This window comes from Geotrypetes seraphini, chromosome 1 (assembly GCF_902459505.1).
Source record: "Geotrypetes seraphini chromosome 1, aGeoSer1.1, whole genome shotgun sequence".
NCBI lineage: Eukaryota > Metazoa > Chordata > Amphibia > Gymnophiona > Dermophiidae > Geotrypetes > Geotrypetes seraphini.
The window spans coordinates 26,903,999-26,925,152 of NC_047084.1; the positions used below are offsets into that span (position 1 = coordinate 26,903,999).

General features: G+C 44.6%; 1 protein-coding gene across 1 annotated transcript in view; it reads left to right on the plus strand.

The window, feature by feature from the left end:
• HEXB (hexosaminidase subunit beta) overlaps positions 1–21,154 on the plus strand; it is a 202,616-nt gene that overhangs the window by 162,819 nt on the left and 18,643 nt on the right. Inside the window, 2 exon segments of the mRNA XM_033929284.1 lie at positions 1,073–1,163; positions 1,436–1,540. Of these exon segments, the coding sequence (XP_033785175.1) occupies positions 1,073–1,163; positions 1,436–1,540 (196 nt within the window).

Here is a 21,154-nt window from a genome sequence, read left to right on the forward strand (position 1 = left end):
GACGTCACCCACATGTAGAGAATATGCTGCCTGCTTGTCCTGGAATAACTGGATTTTACTTCTTCTAACTGCCTCACCTGCCCTATCACCCCAGTCAGTGACTTCCAAGACCTCCGGATTACTCAGGGAAGGTACGCAGTCCGGTCCAGATCCCGGTCACGCCTCCACGGAACTACGTAGCCTGAGCTCCACCCCTTAGTGGACGAATCCGGGGTGAGCTAGCTCCCGATCCTGGAGCCCTGATCTGACTTGCAGGCTCCAGGGGGCTTACTGCAGTGGCAAGTAACCCCCCCCCCCCCCTCCCAGATGCAGACTTTCTCCCAAAGTCTGTGATTTCCTGCCGAAAGGATGTCCTCACAGTGTATTTCCACAGCACAAGGGCAAAACCCACGAAAAAATAATTACTTTACTACACTAAATTTAAGAAAAGAAACATGAGCAGAAGAGATGAGCTTGGCTTGTAGATTACAAAACTGGATTCTAGGGAGCATGCTCCAGGAGATGTATCCAGAGGGAGGGGCAGATCTTTGTTAAGTGAAGATCCTACAACCTCTGGCTTCCCAGGGTAAATAACCCATCAATCCAGACTAAAGAGGATTGTACAAAAATGAAATTTACCCCCCCCCCCCTCCTTTTATAAAACCACGGAAGCGATTTTTAGTGCAGACTGGTGTACTGAATGCTCTGCACAGCTTCCGACGCTCATAGAGTTCCTATGAACATTGGGAGCAGCGCAGAGCATTCAGTGCACCAGTCTGCACTAAAAATCGCTTCCGTGGTTTTATAAAAGGAGGGGGGGTAAATTTCATTTTTGTACAATCCGGCACAAAAATGTTTTTGTGGTTTTGTAAAAGGTGGGGGGGTAATGTTACAATTATGCGTTCAATAAGTATAAATTTCTGTTGCAGCATATGAATTTAAGAAAATGTAATATTTACATGAGATGTGGCCTCAGTTATGGCAGAGCATCTAGATAGCTGCTTGGCATATATCAAAAATCACTAATAGAAATAATTTGACTGTATTGCTGCTTTTCTTCAATTTACAAATTATTCTGTTGCCCTAAATGTAGGGACGGAGGAGCAGAAGAAGCTGGTGATTGGTGGAGAAGCCTGCCTTTGGGGAGAGTTTGTGGATGCAACCAACCTCACTCCAAGGCTATGGTATATCGATCTTTTGTTTGCTATTCTAGTTTTGCAAGACTCAGAGCAGTTTTAGCATTTTTAGTGGTGAATTTTTCTATAAAAAGCAAATTTGAGAAATAGTAGAAAATTGTGAATATAAAGCACAACATGGTTAGTTTTACTTTTGTTTTTTATTTTTGAGCTTTGTAAACTTGCCATACACTTGACCTGCAATTCCATACTACAAACCAGGCGATTTGACTTGTTCTACAATGATAATTTATATAAGGGTTTTCCCTTTTTTCTTACAGGCCTCGTGCAAGTGCAGTAGCGGAAAGGCTCTGGAGCAGTAAAGAAGTGACCAGCATTAGTGATGCATATATCAGACTTGATAAGCATCGTTGCCGCATGCTTAGGTAAGAGTTTCAGAAAAACAGTATTCTTAATTACTTGACTCACTTTTTAAAGGAAACATCTTGATTTTGGGGCCCTTTTTATTAATGTGTGTTCACTTACTGCATGTTAACAGCATAAGTTAATGTATGGAAAGTCTGTGTGATACTTAACTTTTAGGTGGGGGGAGGGAGCATGACACAAGTAAACAGGTTCCATATTGCTTGTGCCCTTCTATATTTTCCCCACCAATCCTAACAGTAAATACCGGGCTTCCCTCCCTCAAGTCCAAGTCAATCACCTCCTCCTCCTGCTGACATCCTCAGTATCCAAACCAATAGTCCAATACACCCTCAGGTCCTACTAACGGTCTCTTGAGGAGTAGGAGCAATCCCCCTTGTGGTAGTTCTATGGTACCACCACTGGGATTTAAGCAGCTAAATAAGGATATGCACTTACTAATTTGCTTTGTACCTTTGTTAGAAAAGAGTGTTTGTATTTTAACCTGAATGTTTTCAGATTTGTAGCCAAAACTAGTGTAGCATTCTTATGGATATATTTACAGCCAAGTGAGGGGGGGACCACCTCAGAAAATATAGGGCTAGATTTTATCATCATGCACTACTGTTTTTTAATGCATGGCATTTAATGCAGGGCCCATGAATTTTCAATGTGGTCTGTTTACTAATAATTTGTGTGTGTTCAATAAGCATTGAACACAAATTAATAGGCTAATAAATGTAGCTCATAGTTTCTTACATTCCTATTAGGGTGTAATTTAATAGCTGATTCTTTTTACCTTTTTAAGATAAAATAGTTTCAGAACCTTCTTGTCCAGTGTGGTCTAGTTCCCAATAAGACAGCACACCACCTGAAATATTAGTTTCATACTTTTAGGTGGGTTACAAGGACCCAATATTTATACTTAGTAAGATAAGGAAACGTCACTTTTAACCATAAGAACATAAGAACATAAGAATTGCCATCTCCGGATCAGACCCATGGTCCATCGAGTCCGGCGATCCGCACACGCGGAGGCCCAGTCAGGTATACACCTGATTGTTCTAATCACCCATATCCTTCTATGCCTCTCATAAGGAGATGTGCATCTAATTTGCCTTTGAATCCTAGCACAGTGGATTCCTTAATAACCTCCTGTGGAAGAGCATTCCATGCGTCCACCACTCGCTGCGTAAAGCAGAACTTCCTGACATTTGTCCTGGACTTGTCACCCCTTAGCTTCAAACCATGTCCTCTTGTCCGTGTCACATTGGACAATGTAAATAATTTGTTTTTCTGCTCTATTTTATCGATGTCTTTCAGTATTTTGAACGTCTCTATCATGTCCCCTCGCAGCCTCCTCTTCTCAAGGGAGAACAATCCTAGTTTCTTGAGTCGTTCCTCATATTCCAATTTCTCCATACCTCTTATTAGTTTCGTTGCTCGTCTCTGCACCCTCTCCAGCAGTTTTATATCCTTCTTTAGGTTGGGAGACCAATGTTGTACACAGTATCGCCAAATATCGCAGGGTTGGTAATCACCATTTCAATCTATTAAGTAAACACTCAAGTAAAATGAAATAGGTAATGGAAAATAGAGATTTAGAATGTGCAGTAACAAGGGAGATTTTAATTGAAAAAGTCCCAAACGTCCACACAAATCAGAAAGCAGTGCTACCCAGATTACCAGCTTGCAAGCTCTAAGTAGATAAAACCAGGATGGAGACAGACTGTGAACCACTTAGAATGGTCTGTAGCTTAACACAATTTCCAGTTCAATAGGGATGGTATGCTGAACCTTAAGGTACTCAGATCTATTCTCACGAGCATACTGCAGAAAGATGTCAATCACAGCTTTTGAACACCTCCTCCTTCTCCCCAGTCTCTACTGCTCCCTTCAGTTTCTCTTTCTGCAGGAGAGCATGAAAGGTGTCTTATGATCTGCTCGGTTTATTTCTTTTTTTTATTTTGCAATAGTCTTGTGGCTTTTCGCTGTAGTTGCAGATTTTTGTGAAGTCTGAGATCCCTTTTGTTAAGGGTCTACTCTGCCTGTGTGGACAGGAGCAGATTTTAAGTCTGCAATTGGCAGGTGTATCCTTTGAGGACCTGTTTCAGCCAGCCTGCTGAAGATTTGTGGAGCTCCTGGTCCGTTCCCCTGGTGTTTGCTTGCCCCTTTGACTTGGTTAGGGGCTGTATCACAGGCTGTTTAGGTGCTAATAGTGTTCCTCTGGAGGCGCTCATGGTGCCAGCTGTGTTTCGTCGTTCCTCCCTTTTTGTGAGGTCTTGAGGAGGGGGGGGTTGAGAGTTGGTCTGTGGAGGACTGACTGGCAGCCCAAATTTCCCACCGAAGCGGCTGAGTGACTAGAAGCAGAGGGCTTCTCCTAGAACAGCTACACCTGAGATGAGCTGAAGCAGGCAGCAGCAGCATTTCCTCAGCAAATGGTGTCTGAGTAAGGCTGTGAAAACACAGGGGGGGAAGGTTTGTCTTCAAAACCTGTATTTAACTGTTTTTGCAGTTAGGGTTTTGGTCCCTCCTCTCTTAAAATTCCTTTTTTTTTTTTTTTTTTTTCAATTATCTTTAACAATTGCAAAGAGGTTTGGGTGTGTCTGCTTGGCAGGGTTTGCTAATTCAAAATGCCTAAACTTCTATTGTTTGAAGTTTTTGGTCAGCCCTGAAATGAATTTAAGCTGGTTTTAAGCACTAAAATTCACCCATGGCAGTCATCTTGGATTTTCCCAATTTTTTTTTTTTTTCTAAGTTCTCAAACTTCTCCAAAACACCTTGTTTTGCTTCCAAAGTACCTTGTTTTGCTTCTAAAGTGATAGGGATGGAATCCCTTGACTCTAATACCTGTATATCATACTTGTTTATGAAGGATGGATGGCTGAAGAGCATCCTTGTGCCGTGCCGAGCGAAGCATGGAGGTGGGAAATTTGGGTATAGCTCCAAAGCAGCCTCCAAGGCATGGCACACTGCTATTGAGCTTGTTGGAGGAAATTCCCCTAGGAGCTCCGGAACAGAGGCACGGCACGTCGAATGGGCAAAGAAGTTCTGTAGTCCAAGAAGAGGTATTTCCTCCCTTCTAAAGGGGTAGGGGAATTGTCCACTAAGACTTTTATCCTGGAGTTTATTAATCTGCTCTTGCAGGCAGACTTTTCCCTCTCTTGGAAACCTTCTCTGATCTAACGTTGTAACCCTTCTTCCATAACTCTTTTTGTAATCCGCTTTGAACTGAAAGGTAATGGCGGAATAGAAATCTGTAATGTAATGTAATGTAATGTAATATGCACATGGCCAAACTATGCCTTGCAGGTCCGCTGATGAGTGACCTGCACACTCCTCTCGGGATCCTCAGATCCATGACAGTGGAGCTCCTTCCTGACTCAGATTGCCAATCAGATAGAGATTCAGGGGACAACAGTTCAGTTTTGATCCCATTACTGTTGCAAATTGAGGCCTCCCTGAAGGGAGATTCAGCCTCCTATGTAGAGGATCAGGATGAGGTCCTGGCCACACACCAGGGAAAAGATCCCTCATAAGGCGGCAGTTAAGTCTTCGGCACTAATGGACAGTATTACTGAGACTCTTTGTTTCAGCCCCAGTCATCTTGGTGTCTTCTGCTGAGCAGGGTCTGGTCTAGGCCCACATCTTTTCCATGGCATCTTTCCCAGACATGAAACTCTTGGGAGGTCCTTGAAGGCTCTCTCAAAGGGGCAAAAGCCGTGACTAGGCTGTATCCTATGGATCAAGGGTTTCCGCAAATGTTTGCTATGCCAAAAGTAGACTCCCGGGTAGCCCAGGCGACTAAATGCACTTCACTGTTCAGTGAGGGAGGAGTTGTGCTTTAGGATACACAGGACCACAGAGTGGATATGGTCCTCGGGAGGCAGTTTGAGGCCTTGGCCCTAGGAAATAAGGTGGTGTCAGCAGCTTCCTTCATAGCACGTGCATGCCATTCATGGCTGCAAGCCCTGAATGTGACATTGGCTGACCCGCTACCTCAGCTTGTGCTGGCAGGGTAGACTACATGGCAGATGCACTCTGATATAATCAAAGTCATGGCAAGAGTCTCCGCCTGATGCATGCTTTGGATCAGGCAATGGGCAGGAAATTTGACCTCCAAGGCTATGCTTAGCAGGCTCCCTTTTAAGGGCCCAATGCTTTTTGACAAAGGTCTGGAAGATCTTATGGCCAGTGTGCAAGCTTGTCATCCTAAGTCCTTACAGCAAACCTTGAGCGGCTAGGAGCTAAATTCGGAGCTCCTTTCAGGATTCACAATGTTTTTGCCAGTATGCCTCGGGAGGCTTGTCACAGAGAACCTACCAAGGTTCTAAACAGAGAGATTCCATAAGCCAGAAAATCCAGACTACAGATCCCCGGGCCAAGAAGCCACAAAGACACCAGTTCCCTAGCCGCCTCACAGAAAATCAGAGGTTAGCTTTCAGAATTTCTGGAGGCCTGGGAACACATAACAGATTTTTGGGTATTGGATATTATCAGACAGGGTTACAAGATAAAGAGTTTGCATACGCTCTGTCCAACTGGTTCGTGGATTCTCTGGTAGGCCGACCGGACTGAGCAACCCAATGCTAAACAGGCTGCTGGATATTCAGGCCATAGAACCGGTTTTGGAAGAACACGAGCTTGGGCAGATACTCCATGTAATTTTCTGTGCCCAAGAAAAGCTCTGATGACTGGAGGCCCATTCTGGAACTCAAATACATCAATGTGGCCCTGAGGGTTCTGCAATTCCGGATAGACACAGTGTGATCTGCCATTGCAGCGGTCTAGCTGGAAGAGCTTCTGATCACCCTGGATTTGAAGGAAGCTTATCTCCACATTCCAGTTTTCCTGGCACACAAAGTTCCTGAGATTTCATGTCTCTTATCTATTTATTTATTTATTTATTTTATGTTCTCAAAGTTCTCCAAAACACCTCATTTTGCTTCCAAAGTGCCAGGGATGTAATCCTCCAACTCTAATACCTCTATATCATGCCTTGTTTGTGAAGGATGGGTGGCTAAAGAGCATCCTTGTACAACACTGAGCGAAGTGGGGAAATGGGAACTCGCTACCAATTCTCAGCACTACCTTTTGGGCTGGCAGCGGCACCCTGGGCGTTCACCAAGGTGATGGTAGTGGTAGCAGCTCATCTTCGCAGAGCAGGCTGGCTGGTGCATTCTTAGTTAGACAACTGGCTCATCAGAGCCCCCTCTTGAGAGGAGGGAGAAAGAGCAGTGGTGGCAATTGTGAAAACTTTGCAGAGTCTGGGCTAGATTGTAAACTTTCAGAAAAGCCTGTTAGTCCCGACTCAGTTTTTGGAATATGTGGAAGTTCTATTCAACACACTGGAAGAATGAATTTTTCTTCCAAAGGCACACAGAAGCTTCAGGGGAAAATCGCGAACCTCCTATCAGAGCTAGCACCTACAGTATGGCACTACTTCCAGGAGCTGAGGTCAATAGTGGCTGCCATAGAAGTAGTGCCCTGGGCGAGGGCACATATGCGTCCACTCAAGGATGTGCTATTGTCTCAATCTCCTCAGATGGACTCTCTGCAAGCTTCTTTGCTGTGGACATAGGCAGCCCAATGCAGCATTCACTGGTGGCTCCAACTGCAGTCTCTAGTGAAGGGAATTCCACTTCAAATCGATTGCTAGGTTATGTTGATGATTGCTAGCCTGTTTGGCTGGGGGGCTCACTGTAGCAGTTGCCCAGTGCAAGGGAAATGGACAACATCCCAAAGGAAGTTATCGATCAACAGGCTGGAACTGAGAGCGGTACGACTGGCACTATGAAAACTACAGTTGCTGCTGGAAGGCAGAGCCATAAGAATATTTTCAGATAATGCCACGGCAATAGCCTATATCAACTGGCAGGGAGGCACCAGAAGTGCAAAAGTCCTGTACAGTTGGGCAGAAAAACACCTGCAGCACATGTGGACACTGTGCAAGCATACTACCTCAGCAGACAATGGACCCAGGAGAGTGGTTATTGTCCCCGAGAGCGTTCTAGAACATTGTTGGACATTGGGGAGTGTCTGATATTCGAACGAACGGCAATAGCATGCAACAAAGTGCCACGTTTCTTCAGCCGAAGGTACGAAATTGGAAGTGCAGGACTGGACACCCTGGTCCAACCATGGCCGAAATTCTGGACTACTATGTGTTTCTTTCATGACCCCTGATAGGTGAATGGGTTGTTTCATAGCACATCACCCAGAAAGGGTAATTCTCATGGCCCTGGATTGGCCCAGGCATCCCTGGTATGCGGACCTAGTATGTCTACAAGAGGACGAATGTCTCAGACTCCAGGTGTTATGTAGACTTGATTTCAAAGGGGCTGATTACACTAGAAGATCTGAGATGCTTCAGTCTTACGGCATGGCAATAGCGAAGAAAGTGGTTATTACCACCCTACTGAAATCCAAGAAGCCATATACTCTTTCCTCATATGCCAAGGCTTGGGATACTTTTCAGCACTGGTGCATTAAGGAGAATCTGGAGCCTGACAAAGTTCCAGTATAATCAGTACTGGCCTTCCTTCCAGAGGGCCTGGACAAGGGATTGGAAGTGGCGTCCCTTAAGGTGCAGATGGCAGGCCTTTGCTTTAGAGGCCAAGAAGAAGACAAGCTCACTAGTGGCTCACCCAGATATTATTAGATTTTTCAAAGGAGCCCTGATGCTGTCTGCCAATCCGAGATCCCTTCCCTTCCCTTCTATATTTAATTTTCACTCACTCTTCCTTCATCCTCTTGGTTCAGCTTTTCTCTTTCCCTTTCCTTCTCTCTCTTCCTCCCTGCAGGTCCTGCACCTCTCTCCCTTCCCTCTAGCCCATGGGTCCAACACCTCTATCCCCTCCCTTCAGCACCCAGACTCTCCACTCCACCCACCACATGGGCCCAGCACCTGTTTCCCTTCTCCCCCCAATCCCCAGACCAGATCCAGCAACTGTCTCCCTTCAGCTCCAGCCAGTCCAGCAGCCCAAGCAACCCTCTCCCTCCTTCATGGGTGCAGCAGCAGCCACCCTCCCTCCCTATCGCAGGTCCAACAGCCCCCTTCCCTTGTGATTGTGGCTACTAGCAAAAAAAAAAAAAAAAAAACTCAAGCAAACCTGCGACTCCCCCGTCGTCCCCTTTCTGCCTCCCAGGGCAGGCCCACCAGCTTCTACTAATATTGAATCAGTTGCTTTTATTTGATGTGTTTTACTATTCAATGTTCATTCATTTATAACTTAGTTTCATTATTGACTGTTATACCATATTATGAGCAGATCAGAACCTTCGTTTCGGGGAGTTCCCCATGTCCCTCCTTCTCCTATCTTTTACTTGAGAGCTCTTGCATGCTTTGGTATGAACTGAAGGGAGCAGCAGAGACCAGGGAGATGGAGACACTCAAAAGCTGTGATTGACAGTTTTCTGCAGTACGCTCGTGAGTGACAGTTTTCTGCAGTACGCTCGTGAGAATGGATAGAGTACCCTTTGGTTCGGCATACCATCCCTATCTACTGGAAAATATATTATCAAGGTAAGAACCTAATCTCTTTTTTTTTTCTGATGCACAGCGCATACTAGTCCTGACAAGTGGATTAACTCATCCTAACCGTGATCTGTGCAGAAGGAATCCTCTATAATTTTGTCGGCTCCGTCTCCTTCCTCAATGGGCTGTACTGCATCTCTTCAGTTTTGCCTTCTGCGTGCGAGCTAGAAGGTGTCTTTCTGATCTGCTCTGAGAAGTTTTATTTTCGGGTGTTTATCCGAATTCTGGGGCTTTGTGGTACTCAAGAGGTCCCCAGTAGTCCTGTGGCATCTCTGCCTGGGAGACGATGCAGACTCTCAGTAGCAGTCTGCAGCTAACAGGCCTATCCTTTCAAGGATCCTGCCTAGCTGGCCTGCATTAATAATCAAGGAGTTCGGTGACCATTCCGCTAGGAGCTAAGCTTGCCCCTGATTTATTAAGTGTTTGAGCACAGGCTGTTTGGTCAAACAGCAGTCTGGGAGGGCTTTAGTGGGTGCCAGCTTCATTCTCCTTCACCTGTTGTCACATGTGGGTCTGTGGAGGTCTGAGGTCTCAGTCCAGCTTCAGCCTGACTGGCAGCCCGATGTTCACAGTGTCCTGCTTGTTTGAGGCAGTGGTCTTCATTTTCGGCTGCAGTGTGAGCTGAACCAGGTAATAGTACCAGTGCAGCATAGCTCAGTGATTACAGGCTATTATAGCCTATGGGAAAATCCCGGGAAGTGGGGGGGGGGGGGGAAGGGTCACCAGGATTCCTGTTTTAGTAGTTTCTGGGGCTAGCTTTAGGGTCCTCTACCTCCAAAAACACCTTCCCAGAATTTTTTGCACTTCAGTGCAGCTTTTCTGGGCTGTTTTTTGGCACCAGAACTCTACTACAGCAGCAATCTTGGATTTCCCGATTTTGATTAAAAAGTATTTATCTGCCTCAAAATCCCTCAATTTGGCTTAAAATCAATTATAGTGGACTCCTCAGACCCTTCTACCCCTATATCATGCCAGGTTTGTGCTGGATTGTCAGCTGAGGCGCGTCCATGTGCCATGGCACACATGAGAAGGGGCGAGGGCCTTGAGCTTAGCCTCCATTGGTACCTCTAGAGCTGGGGAATTGCAAATTGTCATGATCCTCCTGTGCTCTCTGAAGGTGTACCTGTGGCTGCACTAGGGGTTTTGCCCTTCCAAAGCGCACTGCCCCCAGTGAGGATTTCTGATCAGGAACCAAAGGATCAATCAGAGAAGGAGTGGTGAGACTGGGAGTCCGAGTCCCATGCCTTTACTGCTCCAGAGTGAATCTTCGCTCTTAGAAGATTCAGGTCTCAGGCAAAGGCAGTTAGTCAAAAGGCGGTGGTGGCCTTGACCAAGGAGAGGACCCAATGATACGCTGCTATTTCAAGCCGACAGCCTTGCTGGAGATTATTACAGATTTACTGTAGGAATTAAATCTAGAAGTCCCACAGACCTTGGCTACACAATGCTCTTATGAGCAGCTCCAAGACTCTGACTACTTTTTCCCCTTGCATCCTGACATTACTATGCTAGTGATGGAGCATTGGAATATCCAGGAGGGCTCCTTACAGGTTACTAGGATGATGTTAAAGCTCTGTTCCATGGCTTCTGAATTTCAGCATCTGTTTATCCAGCCTAAAGTGTATTCGTTGGTAGTATAGGTTAACAATTGTACTTCCTTGCCTAGTAAAAGAGGTGTCATTTTAAAGGATGTGCACTATCACAGGAGTACTCGTTGTCCTCAAAAGGCAATTTGAGGCCTTGGCTTTGGTAATTAAGGCAGCAGCAACGGCCTCGTTCATGACACATGCTTTCCATACCAAATTGTGGCAGACTCCCACAGTGATTGACAGTTGGTAATGGTGGGGGATGACTATGTAGCAGATGCTCAATATCAGTGTTCTTCAACCGCTGGTCCGCGGACTGATGTCGGTCCGCAGAAATTTCCTTCCGGTCTGTGCAGGGCCGTCGAGATCAGGGGGCCCAATTCAGTTCTTGCCTGCAGCAGCGCAGTGATTCGCTTCAGCAGCCTTGGGCTTTTGCTGAGTCACATCCTGCCTCTGATGATGCAACTTCCTCTTTCCTCAGAGGCTGGCGCGACCCATCAAAAGACCCAAGGCTGCCTAAGTGAATCACTGCTGGGAGGGGAGCGGAGGGAAAGGGAGGAAGCCACTGTTGGAGGCTGGGAAGCTGCTGGACAAGGGAAAATAAAGGGAGAGCTGCTACTGGACCTGGAGGGAGGGAGAAGGAGATATGCTGCTGGGGGGGAGTAGGAGGGAAAGGGAAGGGAAGAGAGTTACTGCTGGATAGGAGAGGAGGAAAAAAGAAAGGAAACAGCTGGCAGGGAGATTAGAGGAGAAGGGGTCAGGGTGGAATGGAGAAATCAGATGAGGGAAAGGGGACAGAGTAATGAGAAAGTAGAGAGAGATTGATGTTGGAAAGGGGGTCAGCAGAGAAATAAGGAGATAGGGACAAAGATGCTAAATGTGGTGCAGGAGAGATAAAAATGAAGAGAGCAGTGAAGCTGGAATGAATCATGTAAAAAGGAGAGAGGGGGCACAGGCTGGATGGAAAAGGGAGAGGAGCATAGAAAGGAGGGTAGATACTATATGGAAGGGGGAGAGGGCAGACAGTGGATGGAAGGGGCAGATGCTGGATTGAAGACAGAGAGGGCAGACGCTGGAAATAAGAACATAAGAATTGCCACTGCTGGGTCAGACCAGTGGTCCATCGTGCCCAGCAGTCTGCTCACGCGGAGGCCCCCAGTTCAAAGACCTGTGCCCTAACTGAGACCAGCCCTACCTGCGTTCATTCCTGTCAGCAGGAACTTGTCCAACCTTGGCTTGAATCCCTGGAGGGTGTTTTCCCTTATAACAGACTCCGGAAGAGCATTCCAGTTCTCTACCACTCTCTGGATGATGAAGAACTTCCTTACATTTGTATGAAATCTATCCCCTTTTAACTTCAGAGAGTACCCTCTCGTTCTCTCTACCTTAGAGAGGGTGAACAACCTGTCTTTATCTACTAAGTCTGTTCCCTTCATTATCTTGAATGTTTCAATCATGTCTCCTCGTTTCAAGGGAGAATAGGCCCAGCTTCCCTAATTTCTCACTGTACGGCAACTCCTCCAACCCCTTAACCATCTTAGTCACTCTTCTCTGGACCCTTTCAAGTAGTACCGTGTCCTCCTTCATATACGGCGACCAGTGCTGGATGCCGTACATGGCTGGAGAGTGAAAAGAAGATGAAAGCTGAAACCAGCAATAACAAAAGGTAGAAAAAAATAATTTTATTTCTATTTTGTGATTAGAATATATCAGAATTAAAATATGTATCATGCTAGAACTGGTATTAGACATAACTGGGGACTGCAAAGCCCAGGAAGTGCTTCTTTAGCTTCCAGCTAGCTTAGGGCTCTCTCTGACCAGGGGGCAGTTGCCCTAGTTGCACTCCCCTAACACTATTCCTGTCATGTGTGACTGCGGTATTCTGTTAGCATAATATTTCTGTGTACCATTCTGTAATAATTTGGTTTATTCAGTTTTCTTGATAGTAGAGGGGATATATGTGAAGGGTTAGGTAGACAGGGGTTTTGTTGATCCTTGCTCTGTATTTGTATTTATAAAATGACAATTGTACAGAATATTGTTTCTTCTTATACTTTAATAAAATACGTTCAATATAAAATCATAACTATTTGAGGCTTGTGCGGATGGGATCAGATGTTATGTGGGGACCAAGCTCACAGAGACAGGATTTTTTATTTCAGTCTTAGTAGTTTGCTGGCCCACAAAATAATTCTTTCATTTCTGCCGGTCCATAGGTGTAAAAAGGTTGAAGAACACTGCTCTATATGACATATCGTAGTCATGAACAAAGTTTCTACTTATGCTATTTTTTCTCATAGAATGCTCTGGATCGACCATGGGGTAGAAGATTCAACTTCTAAAGCAACATTGAGCAGAGCTTCCTTATAAGGTCCCAAAAAAAGAAATAGGCAAGCAATCTGTAAGATCCAGTCCAAAATAAAACCAGCAGACAAAGCATAAAATTATACAAATAAATTGATTTTTTACAACGAACACCAAAAATTCTCAATTGCCCGACACTGCCTCAACCGCAACCTTAACTCCAACACAAAATACACCTCGCTAACCTGTGCCTACATGAATATAAGGTCAATAAACCCAAAAGCAAATCTAATCAAAGACTGGATAATCAAAGAACAACTAAACTGTCTCTTCCTAGCCGAAACCTGGCTAACATCCAACACGGACCCATGCATAACCGAATTCTGCCCCACAGGTTACAAAGTAGAAATGGTATGTCGAGAAAACAAACGAGGGGGTGGCCTAGCGATTCTAGTAAAAAACAATCTCAACCTAAAAGTGCTACACAAACAATCAACCCCTCACTTAGACCTTCTTGCATGCCAACTATCCGACAACACACTCACAGGCACCTTGAACTGTCTACTATGCTACATCACTCCAGGAAAATGGAACACCTCAAAACATGACCTTGAAGAATTCTTATTCCAGAACTCTATCCTCCTCATACAACTTGCTCCTAGGAGACATTAATCTCCACCTCGAAGACCACACATCCAAACAAGCAAACGAAATACTCTCATACCTCGACGCCCTATCCTTCCAGGTCCTCAATCCGGAACCCACGCACAATAAAGGCCACCAACTTGACATAGCAGCATTCACACCTCATAACCTACACTCCCCAAATATTCACATCACCAATGGTACATGGCAACCCTCTCTTTGGTCAGACCACCATAAATACACCTTCACCATCAACTGGCCTCAAAATAACACAAAATCTATGCCCCCAAAAACAACCTTCAAATCTAGACAGAAAATTGAACCAGCCACATTCTGGGACAAAGTGGACCCAGCACTTGACCCCATAGACCCTTCAGACTTCACAAAACACTGGCGCTCCCTAAGCGAAACAACCTTGAATGAGCTAGCCCCAGAAAAAACCAAACACAGAACCTGCAGACCATCAGACAAGTGGTTCGACTCAGAACTCCACCTACTAAAAAGGCATTGCAGACAACTTGAAAGATCTTGGAGAAAAAAGAGAAATGACCAAACCAAATCCGCTTGGAAAACCCAAATCAAACTATATAACAACAAACTTAAGGAAAAGCGCAAAACATACTACACTAAACTAATTGGCACAAACAACCCCGACACAAAAACACTCTTCAACTTAGTAAAAAAACTTACAGACACAAACCCATACCTTACCACTCAAGGCAACAAAACTCCAACAGCTTCCCAACTAGCTGACCATTTCAAACTCAAAATCAGAACTACCTTCAACAACTCAACTACCATACTCAACGAGTTAATAACTACCCCCACAACAGAAGAAGCCATAACAGCAGACAGAACACGGACCACCTTCCCAACTCTACAATGGCCTGAACTGAACCGACTATATAAAAAATACAGCCACACCTCATGCGACTTGAACAACTGCCCATCGTATCTACTCACAAATGCCTCCCCTAAATTCAAAACCAGCCTCATGCAGTGGATACAAAGCACTCTCATAGAAGGCCAATTCCCACAAGATCTAGGAGAGATCATAATCACACCCATACTGAAAGACCAAAAAGGTCCTGTAGACACACCTACCAACTACAGACCGATCGCTTCGATCCCACTCTATGTCAAGCTGATTGAAGGACTTGTGGCTCAATACCTCTCTAACTACCTAGCTGACCACAATATACTTCACTCATCCCAATCAGGATTTAGATCTTACCACAGCACGGAAACTCTACTAGCAACACTACTGGACATAGCCCGACAACACCTCAGTAAAGGTCACAGGATCCTAATTATCCAACTAGATCTTTCCGCAGCCTTTGATCTAGTTGATCATACCATACTACTCCAGATACTTGATGCAATAGGGATCTCAGGGGTGGTGTACAACTGGTTCCAAGGATACCTTAAAACAAGAACTTACAGAGTTAAGATAAACGATACGAAATCCAACACATGGTCTAATCCATGTGGAGTCCCTCAGGGTTCCCCACTTTCACCCATTCTATTCAACCTCTACATCTCTTCCCTTGGTACCACTCTAGACAACTTAAATGTAACATCCTTCAGTTACGCAGACGACATAACTATCCTCCTCCCCTTCGAAACCCAAGACAACTCCGCAACTGGACACTTGGAAACAATACTGGACGAAGTAGAAAAATGGATGACAAACCACAAATTAAAACTAAACTCGGACAAAACCAAATTCTTAATGCTTGAAACGGACAAAATCCCATCCATAACAGACCTGGAAATTAAAACTACCAAATACCCAAGCATTCTTCACAATGCGCAACTTACGAAAAATAAGGAAATTCTTCGACAAAGAACACTACAGGATCATTGTTCAATCCCTGGTACTAGGACTTGTGGACTACTGCAATATCCTATATCTACCATGTCCTACAAAAATGATCAAAAAACTACAGACCATTCAGAACACGGCTCTCAGACTAATCTATTCCCTCGGAAAATATGACCACATAACTAATGCCTACCTAGACTCACATTGGCTACCGATTAGAGCCAGAATCCAATTCAAACTATACTGTCTAATCTTCAAAGTACTCAACGGTACAGCACCTGCCTATCTAATCGATCGCCTACACCGTAACCTTCCACCCAGAATAAGAAGAACACTGACACCATTCTCATACCCACCACTCAACGGCACTCATCGTAAAAAGCTTTACGATAACCTCATAGCAACGCATGCAGCAAAACTCGAACCCTCCATAACCAGATTGTTAACCTCAACATCTGACTTCAAAGCATTCCGCAAAGAAATCAAAACGCAACTTTTCAAAAAGCATATTCAAAACACCTAATCTCCTCTTCCATACACCGATCAGGTTACTCACTCCCTGACACCATATCCTCAACCGACCAAAAAAAAAAAAAACCTCATTCATCCTACCGATTCATATTACCTACCAACGCCTGGAAAAAGATTTGATATGTAATGTAATATAACTGCTTTCATCCAATGTTACCAAGTCATTCTGTTACTATGTCTTACCCTAAATGTCACGTACCCTCCTGGAAATGTCCAGCTTCTTCTTATGTAATCCGCTTTGAACCGCAAGGTACAAGTGGAATAGAAATCACTAATGTAATGTAATGTAATGTTTTATCCTCTCTGGGGCTGAGAACATAAAAACATAAGAATTGCCATCGTGCCCAGCAGTCCGCTCACGTGGTGGCCCTCTGGTCAAAGACCAGCGCCCTAACTGAGACTAGCCCTACCTGTGTATGTTTTGATTCAGCATAAACTTGCCTAACTTTGTCTTAAATCCCTGGAGGGTGTTTTCCCTTATGACAGACTCTGGAAGAGCATTCTAGTTTTCTACCACTCTCTGGGTGAAAAAGAACTTCCTTACGTTCGTACGGAATCTATCTCCTTTCAAAGACAAAGTAATCAGTAACAGTCTACTTTTGAACACAGCTCACTGTTCAGGTTGATAATCTAGTTGTAGACACAGCTGTTTGGTAAGGGATTGGATGATCTTATGGCCAGTGTGGTAGATTGTCACCCTAAAGCTTTGCTAGATAGCGGACCACAAGCCCTAGAGCAGAGGTGTCAAACTCAATCACATAAGGGGCCAAAATCTAAAACATAGATTGTCGCGGGCCAAATTTTTTATTAAGATACTTAGGGGTCCTTTTATTAAGGTATGCTAACCAATTTAGCGCATGCTAATTGCGCACCTTAATAAAAGGATCCCTTAGTCTTAGTAGAAGTATAAGGTTACCACCTCTCGAACCCCACGCCGGCTCTGTGATGTAAACAAAATAAATAAAAAGGGACTTTTCCTCTCTCTTTTAGGTCCTAGTTCACACTTGTTGTCTAACACCAGCTCAATGGCTATTAAAATGGCTATAGTTTGAGTTTCTGGTGCTAAAGGAAAGCCATTGCTTTTTAAGAGGATATCTTATTTATTGGCTTGAATAGAAGGTATCAAAGATGGTCCCATAAGCACAATAGTTTGTGTCAGCTAGGAGCACAGATAAAACTATCTTGACTTATTTGCATATTTAGGAGCACAGATGAAACTATCTTGACTTATTTGCATATTTAAGTTATTCATGCCGGGATAGCTTGTTTTCATTAAGAGCTCTGGGTGCAATCTGAAGCAGCAGCGTTAAGACAAATGCTAGGGGGGGGAACACAGGATTCGGTATTGAGCCTTCTTTAAGAAACTGACAAGATGAAACCCTTGGCACCGAGCCAAATCCTGCCCCTCCCTGTGATTGACAGCTCAGGAGGTTTCTCTTGTTTCAACCCCCTCCCCCTTCTCTCTTGTATGCGCATGTCTTTAAGCTCAGGCTGGGCCGACGTGAGATGATCGCAGCGCTGGGGGAGAGAGTGCCCAGCAAAGGCTCTAGAGTTGGCCTCCATAGCACGTTCCCTCTGCCATGGTCCTGCCCATCCTCTGACATATGGGACTGCGGCAGATTGATCATGCTTCTGAGGCTACGGCAGCCTGCAAGGATCGCTAAGACCGACCAGTGATCCTCTGCAGGCTGCTGATGCAGCACTTGTACCGGCAGGCCAGCTTAAGTGGAAAGTTGAAATTGTATGGCGGGACAAATTTTACTACACCACGGCCCAGATTTGGCCTGCGGGCCAGAGTTTGACATGTCTGTCCTAGAGAGTCAGGTCAAGGACTCTCTAGGATTCTAAGGATTCTAATTTTCAAGTTTCACCTATTTAGTCAGTACTCAGGAAGAGCCTCTGCCCAGAGATTGTATCAAGGATCTCAATAGAAATACAGAAGCGCTAGGCAACTTCAGTTCTCTGGTTCTTGCACCACAGCAGCCTCCAAGAAATCTAATGATGCCAGATCCATAGCCGTGCCTCCACAAACAAGTGTGAGGTTGTCATCTTTTGGTGCAGCCTGGGAGCAGATATGCTTGGACCGCTGGGTGCTGGACATCATTCTAGTCATCTGAGTCTTTCTTGGGTACTATGACAGATATAGATATATATCTATATATCTATAGATATTGTGACCAGTCAGATCCGGGGCCTGCCAAGGTCCCAGTTAAGCCAGGGAAAAATGTAAAAGTAAAAACCCGGAAGGGAAATTCCAAGATCTCCCAAGATTATGTTTCAGGAGATAATGCCATTGACCACCAGAGGGAGCTGGATTCGTCTGAGGAGGAAGTAGGTGAGCTTTATTTGAGTCACCACCGGGGGAGCTCAAGAGGCCCCTGGACTTCTGCTGACTCACTCAGATCAGGCCACACCCCTAGGGTATGTAAGCCAGCAGTGGCATTCAAACCAGCAGGCCGGTTAGGGAGGAAGTTCAGGCCTTGCCTCCCTAAAGATCCACCTGGGCCAAACAGGAGCAATAACCCTATGCCTATGGAGCTGACAGAGGCCGGGCAAGATGAGGACTTGCCACTTTTGAATGGAGAGCCTATGGACTGTCATGAAGCCGGTGCAGGTTGTGAAGCTAATTACCCTGAGCCTATGCAGGTGGACTGGGCTTCAAGCTACAAACAGTGAGTTTTAATTTTTGGGAACTGTTTGTATGCTGTGGGTTTTTTTTTATGTTGGTTTTGGGAAAGCTAGGAGTGTGTGGGGAGAGGTTTTGTTTCTACTCTGGGTGGGATTTTGAAAGCCAGTTTTGTGGCTGTATTTTAACAAAACCTGTACACTCTCCTTTCCTGGCAGTCATAAATGTTGCCAGAGGCTTTCCTCATTTTTTCCTTAAGGACTGAGAATTGGGGAAACTATTATCCTGAACTACAGTTTTGATTTCCTGAATTTTCTGCTTTGGAGCAGGCAGTACTAGCTCTGTGGAGAGCTGAGGTCTCAAGAAGCAATTGGGACCTTAGTTAGGAGTGAAAGAAAGTTTTGAGCTTTATTTTTGGACTGTTTTATTTTTCTTGCCATTTTTGACAGTATTTCCTTACTGCTGTGTGAAATCCTGACTAATGTGGAGAAAGTTTAATGAATTACCTGCATGAAAGATTAAGTAAAAAGAACTATTTCTATAATCTACTGCCATTGTTGGAACTTTATTTTTCTTAGCTTTAATTTTGGATTACTGCTGAGAATCCAGTCCTGCAGGGTGACTCCATGCCGGGTTACACGCTGGTGCAGTGCTTATGTTAACCACTGGGATTGCTATAGAGTCCAGTCCTGGGCTATAGTAGAGGTGACAATATATATCTATATCTGTCATAGTACCCAAGAAAGACTCAGATGACTAGTCTCAATGCGGAACAGCAGCACTTTCAGTGCTGCATTGACGGATTTCAGATTCAGGAATGGTCTCCAGTCAGTCATTGCAGCAGTAGTGCCAGGGAAATTCTTAGCCTCACTAGATTTAACGGAGGCCATATTTCTGGAGCATAGGAGATATATAAGATTTTGTGTACTGGGGAGACATTTCCAGTTCTCTTCACCATGCACGTTCACCAAAGTGATGGTTCTGGTAGCAGTGTATCTCTGCAATGTGGAAATACAGGTGCATCCATACTTGGTCGGAGGGAAAAAAAGTAGTGGAGAAAGCTGTTGAAGAATCTGGGCTGGATTATCAACTTCTGGAAAAGTTACTTGGTACCATCCCAATCCCTGAAGTATTTGGGAATTTGTTTCAGTGTGACAGATATACAACCTATCCTTAAAAACCGGAGAGATCCCAGAGGATTGGAAAATAGCAAATGTTATGCCCATCTTCAAGAAGGGCTCAAGGGGCGACCCAGGAAACTACAGGCCGGTGAGCCCGACCTCGGTCCCGGGAAATATGATGGAGACACTGATTAAAGACAGCATGTGTGAACACACCGAAAAAAATGATAGACATGATAGAAACCTTCAAGATCCTGAAGGGCATAGAAAAAGTAGACAGGGACAGATTTTTCAAATTGTGGGGCACCACAAGTACAAGGGGGCACTCGGAGAAATTGAAAGGGGACAGGTTTAGAACAAACGCTAGGAAGTTTTTTTTCACTCAGAGGGTGGTGGATACATGGAACGCGCTTCCAGAGGCTGTTGTAGACAAGAAAACATTAAATGGTTTCAAAGAAGGTTTGGATAGATTCCTAGAAGAAAAAGGGATTGAAGGGTATAGATAGGTATAGACCACTACTCAGGCAATGGGCCTGATGGGCTGCCGCGGGAGCGGACCGCTGGGCAGGATGGACCTATGGTCTGCCTCAGCGGAGGCAACTTCTTATGTTCTTATGTTCTATGTCTTTCTTCCCAAGTCAAGCACACAGAAGATTTGGAGACAAAATTTCAGACCTCTTAACAATACCAGCGCCTACAGCATGGTGCTGTGTCCAGGTGCTGGGGTCAATGGCAGCAACTATAGAGGTTGTTCCTTGGGCAAAGGCTCAAATGCACCCACTCCAGGACACTATATTGTCTCGCTGGTTCCCGCAGACAGATCCCCATCAGATTCAGCTGGACTGGATAGAAGAAGCACAGCACAGCCTGCATTGATAGCCCCTCCAGACAACCTCATGGGTGATATGACAGATGCCAGCCTTTATGGCTGGAGGGGTCATTGCAGTGGCCATCCAGGTCAATGTTGATGGATGCCCTTTCAGAGGAAATGGTCGATAAACAGGCTGGAGTTGAGAGCCATACAGCTAGCATTACAGACATTGGGGAAAACCCTTTAAGGCAAAGCGGTTGGAGTTTTCTCAGATATTGCCACAGCGGTGGCTTATGTTTTATAAATCTTTATTCATTTTCTTATGTTACAACAAGTGTTCCAAATAAATTCATTAGAAACTTGAATATATACACTTGATTAACTCATATATTAACATCAAATTTAACATTTCTTTAAAAAAATTAATATTATATAAAGTTCTAGTATTATGCAAGAAATCTAAATTTATATAATTCTTATTGAATATAATAATCCCCTACCCCTCCCTCCCTCCCAATCAATAATACATAAAATCAACTTTATTGTGAATTCATTCAAATATTGATATAGTATATAATAATCAGAAATAAAATCCCACCCCATTCCCCTCTATTCAAATATCTTATCATGGGAAAAGTTAATCATTCATTA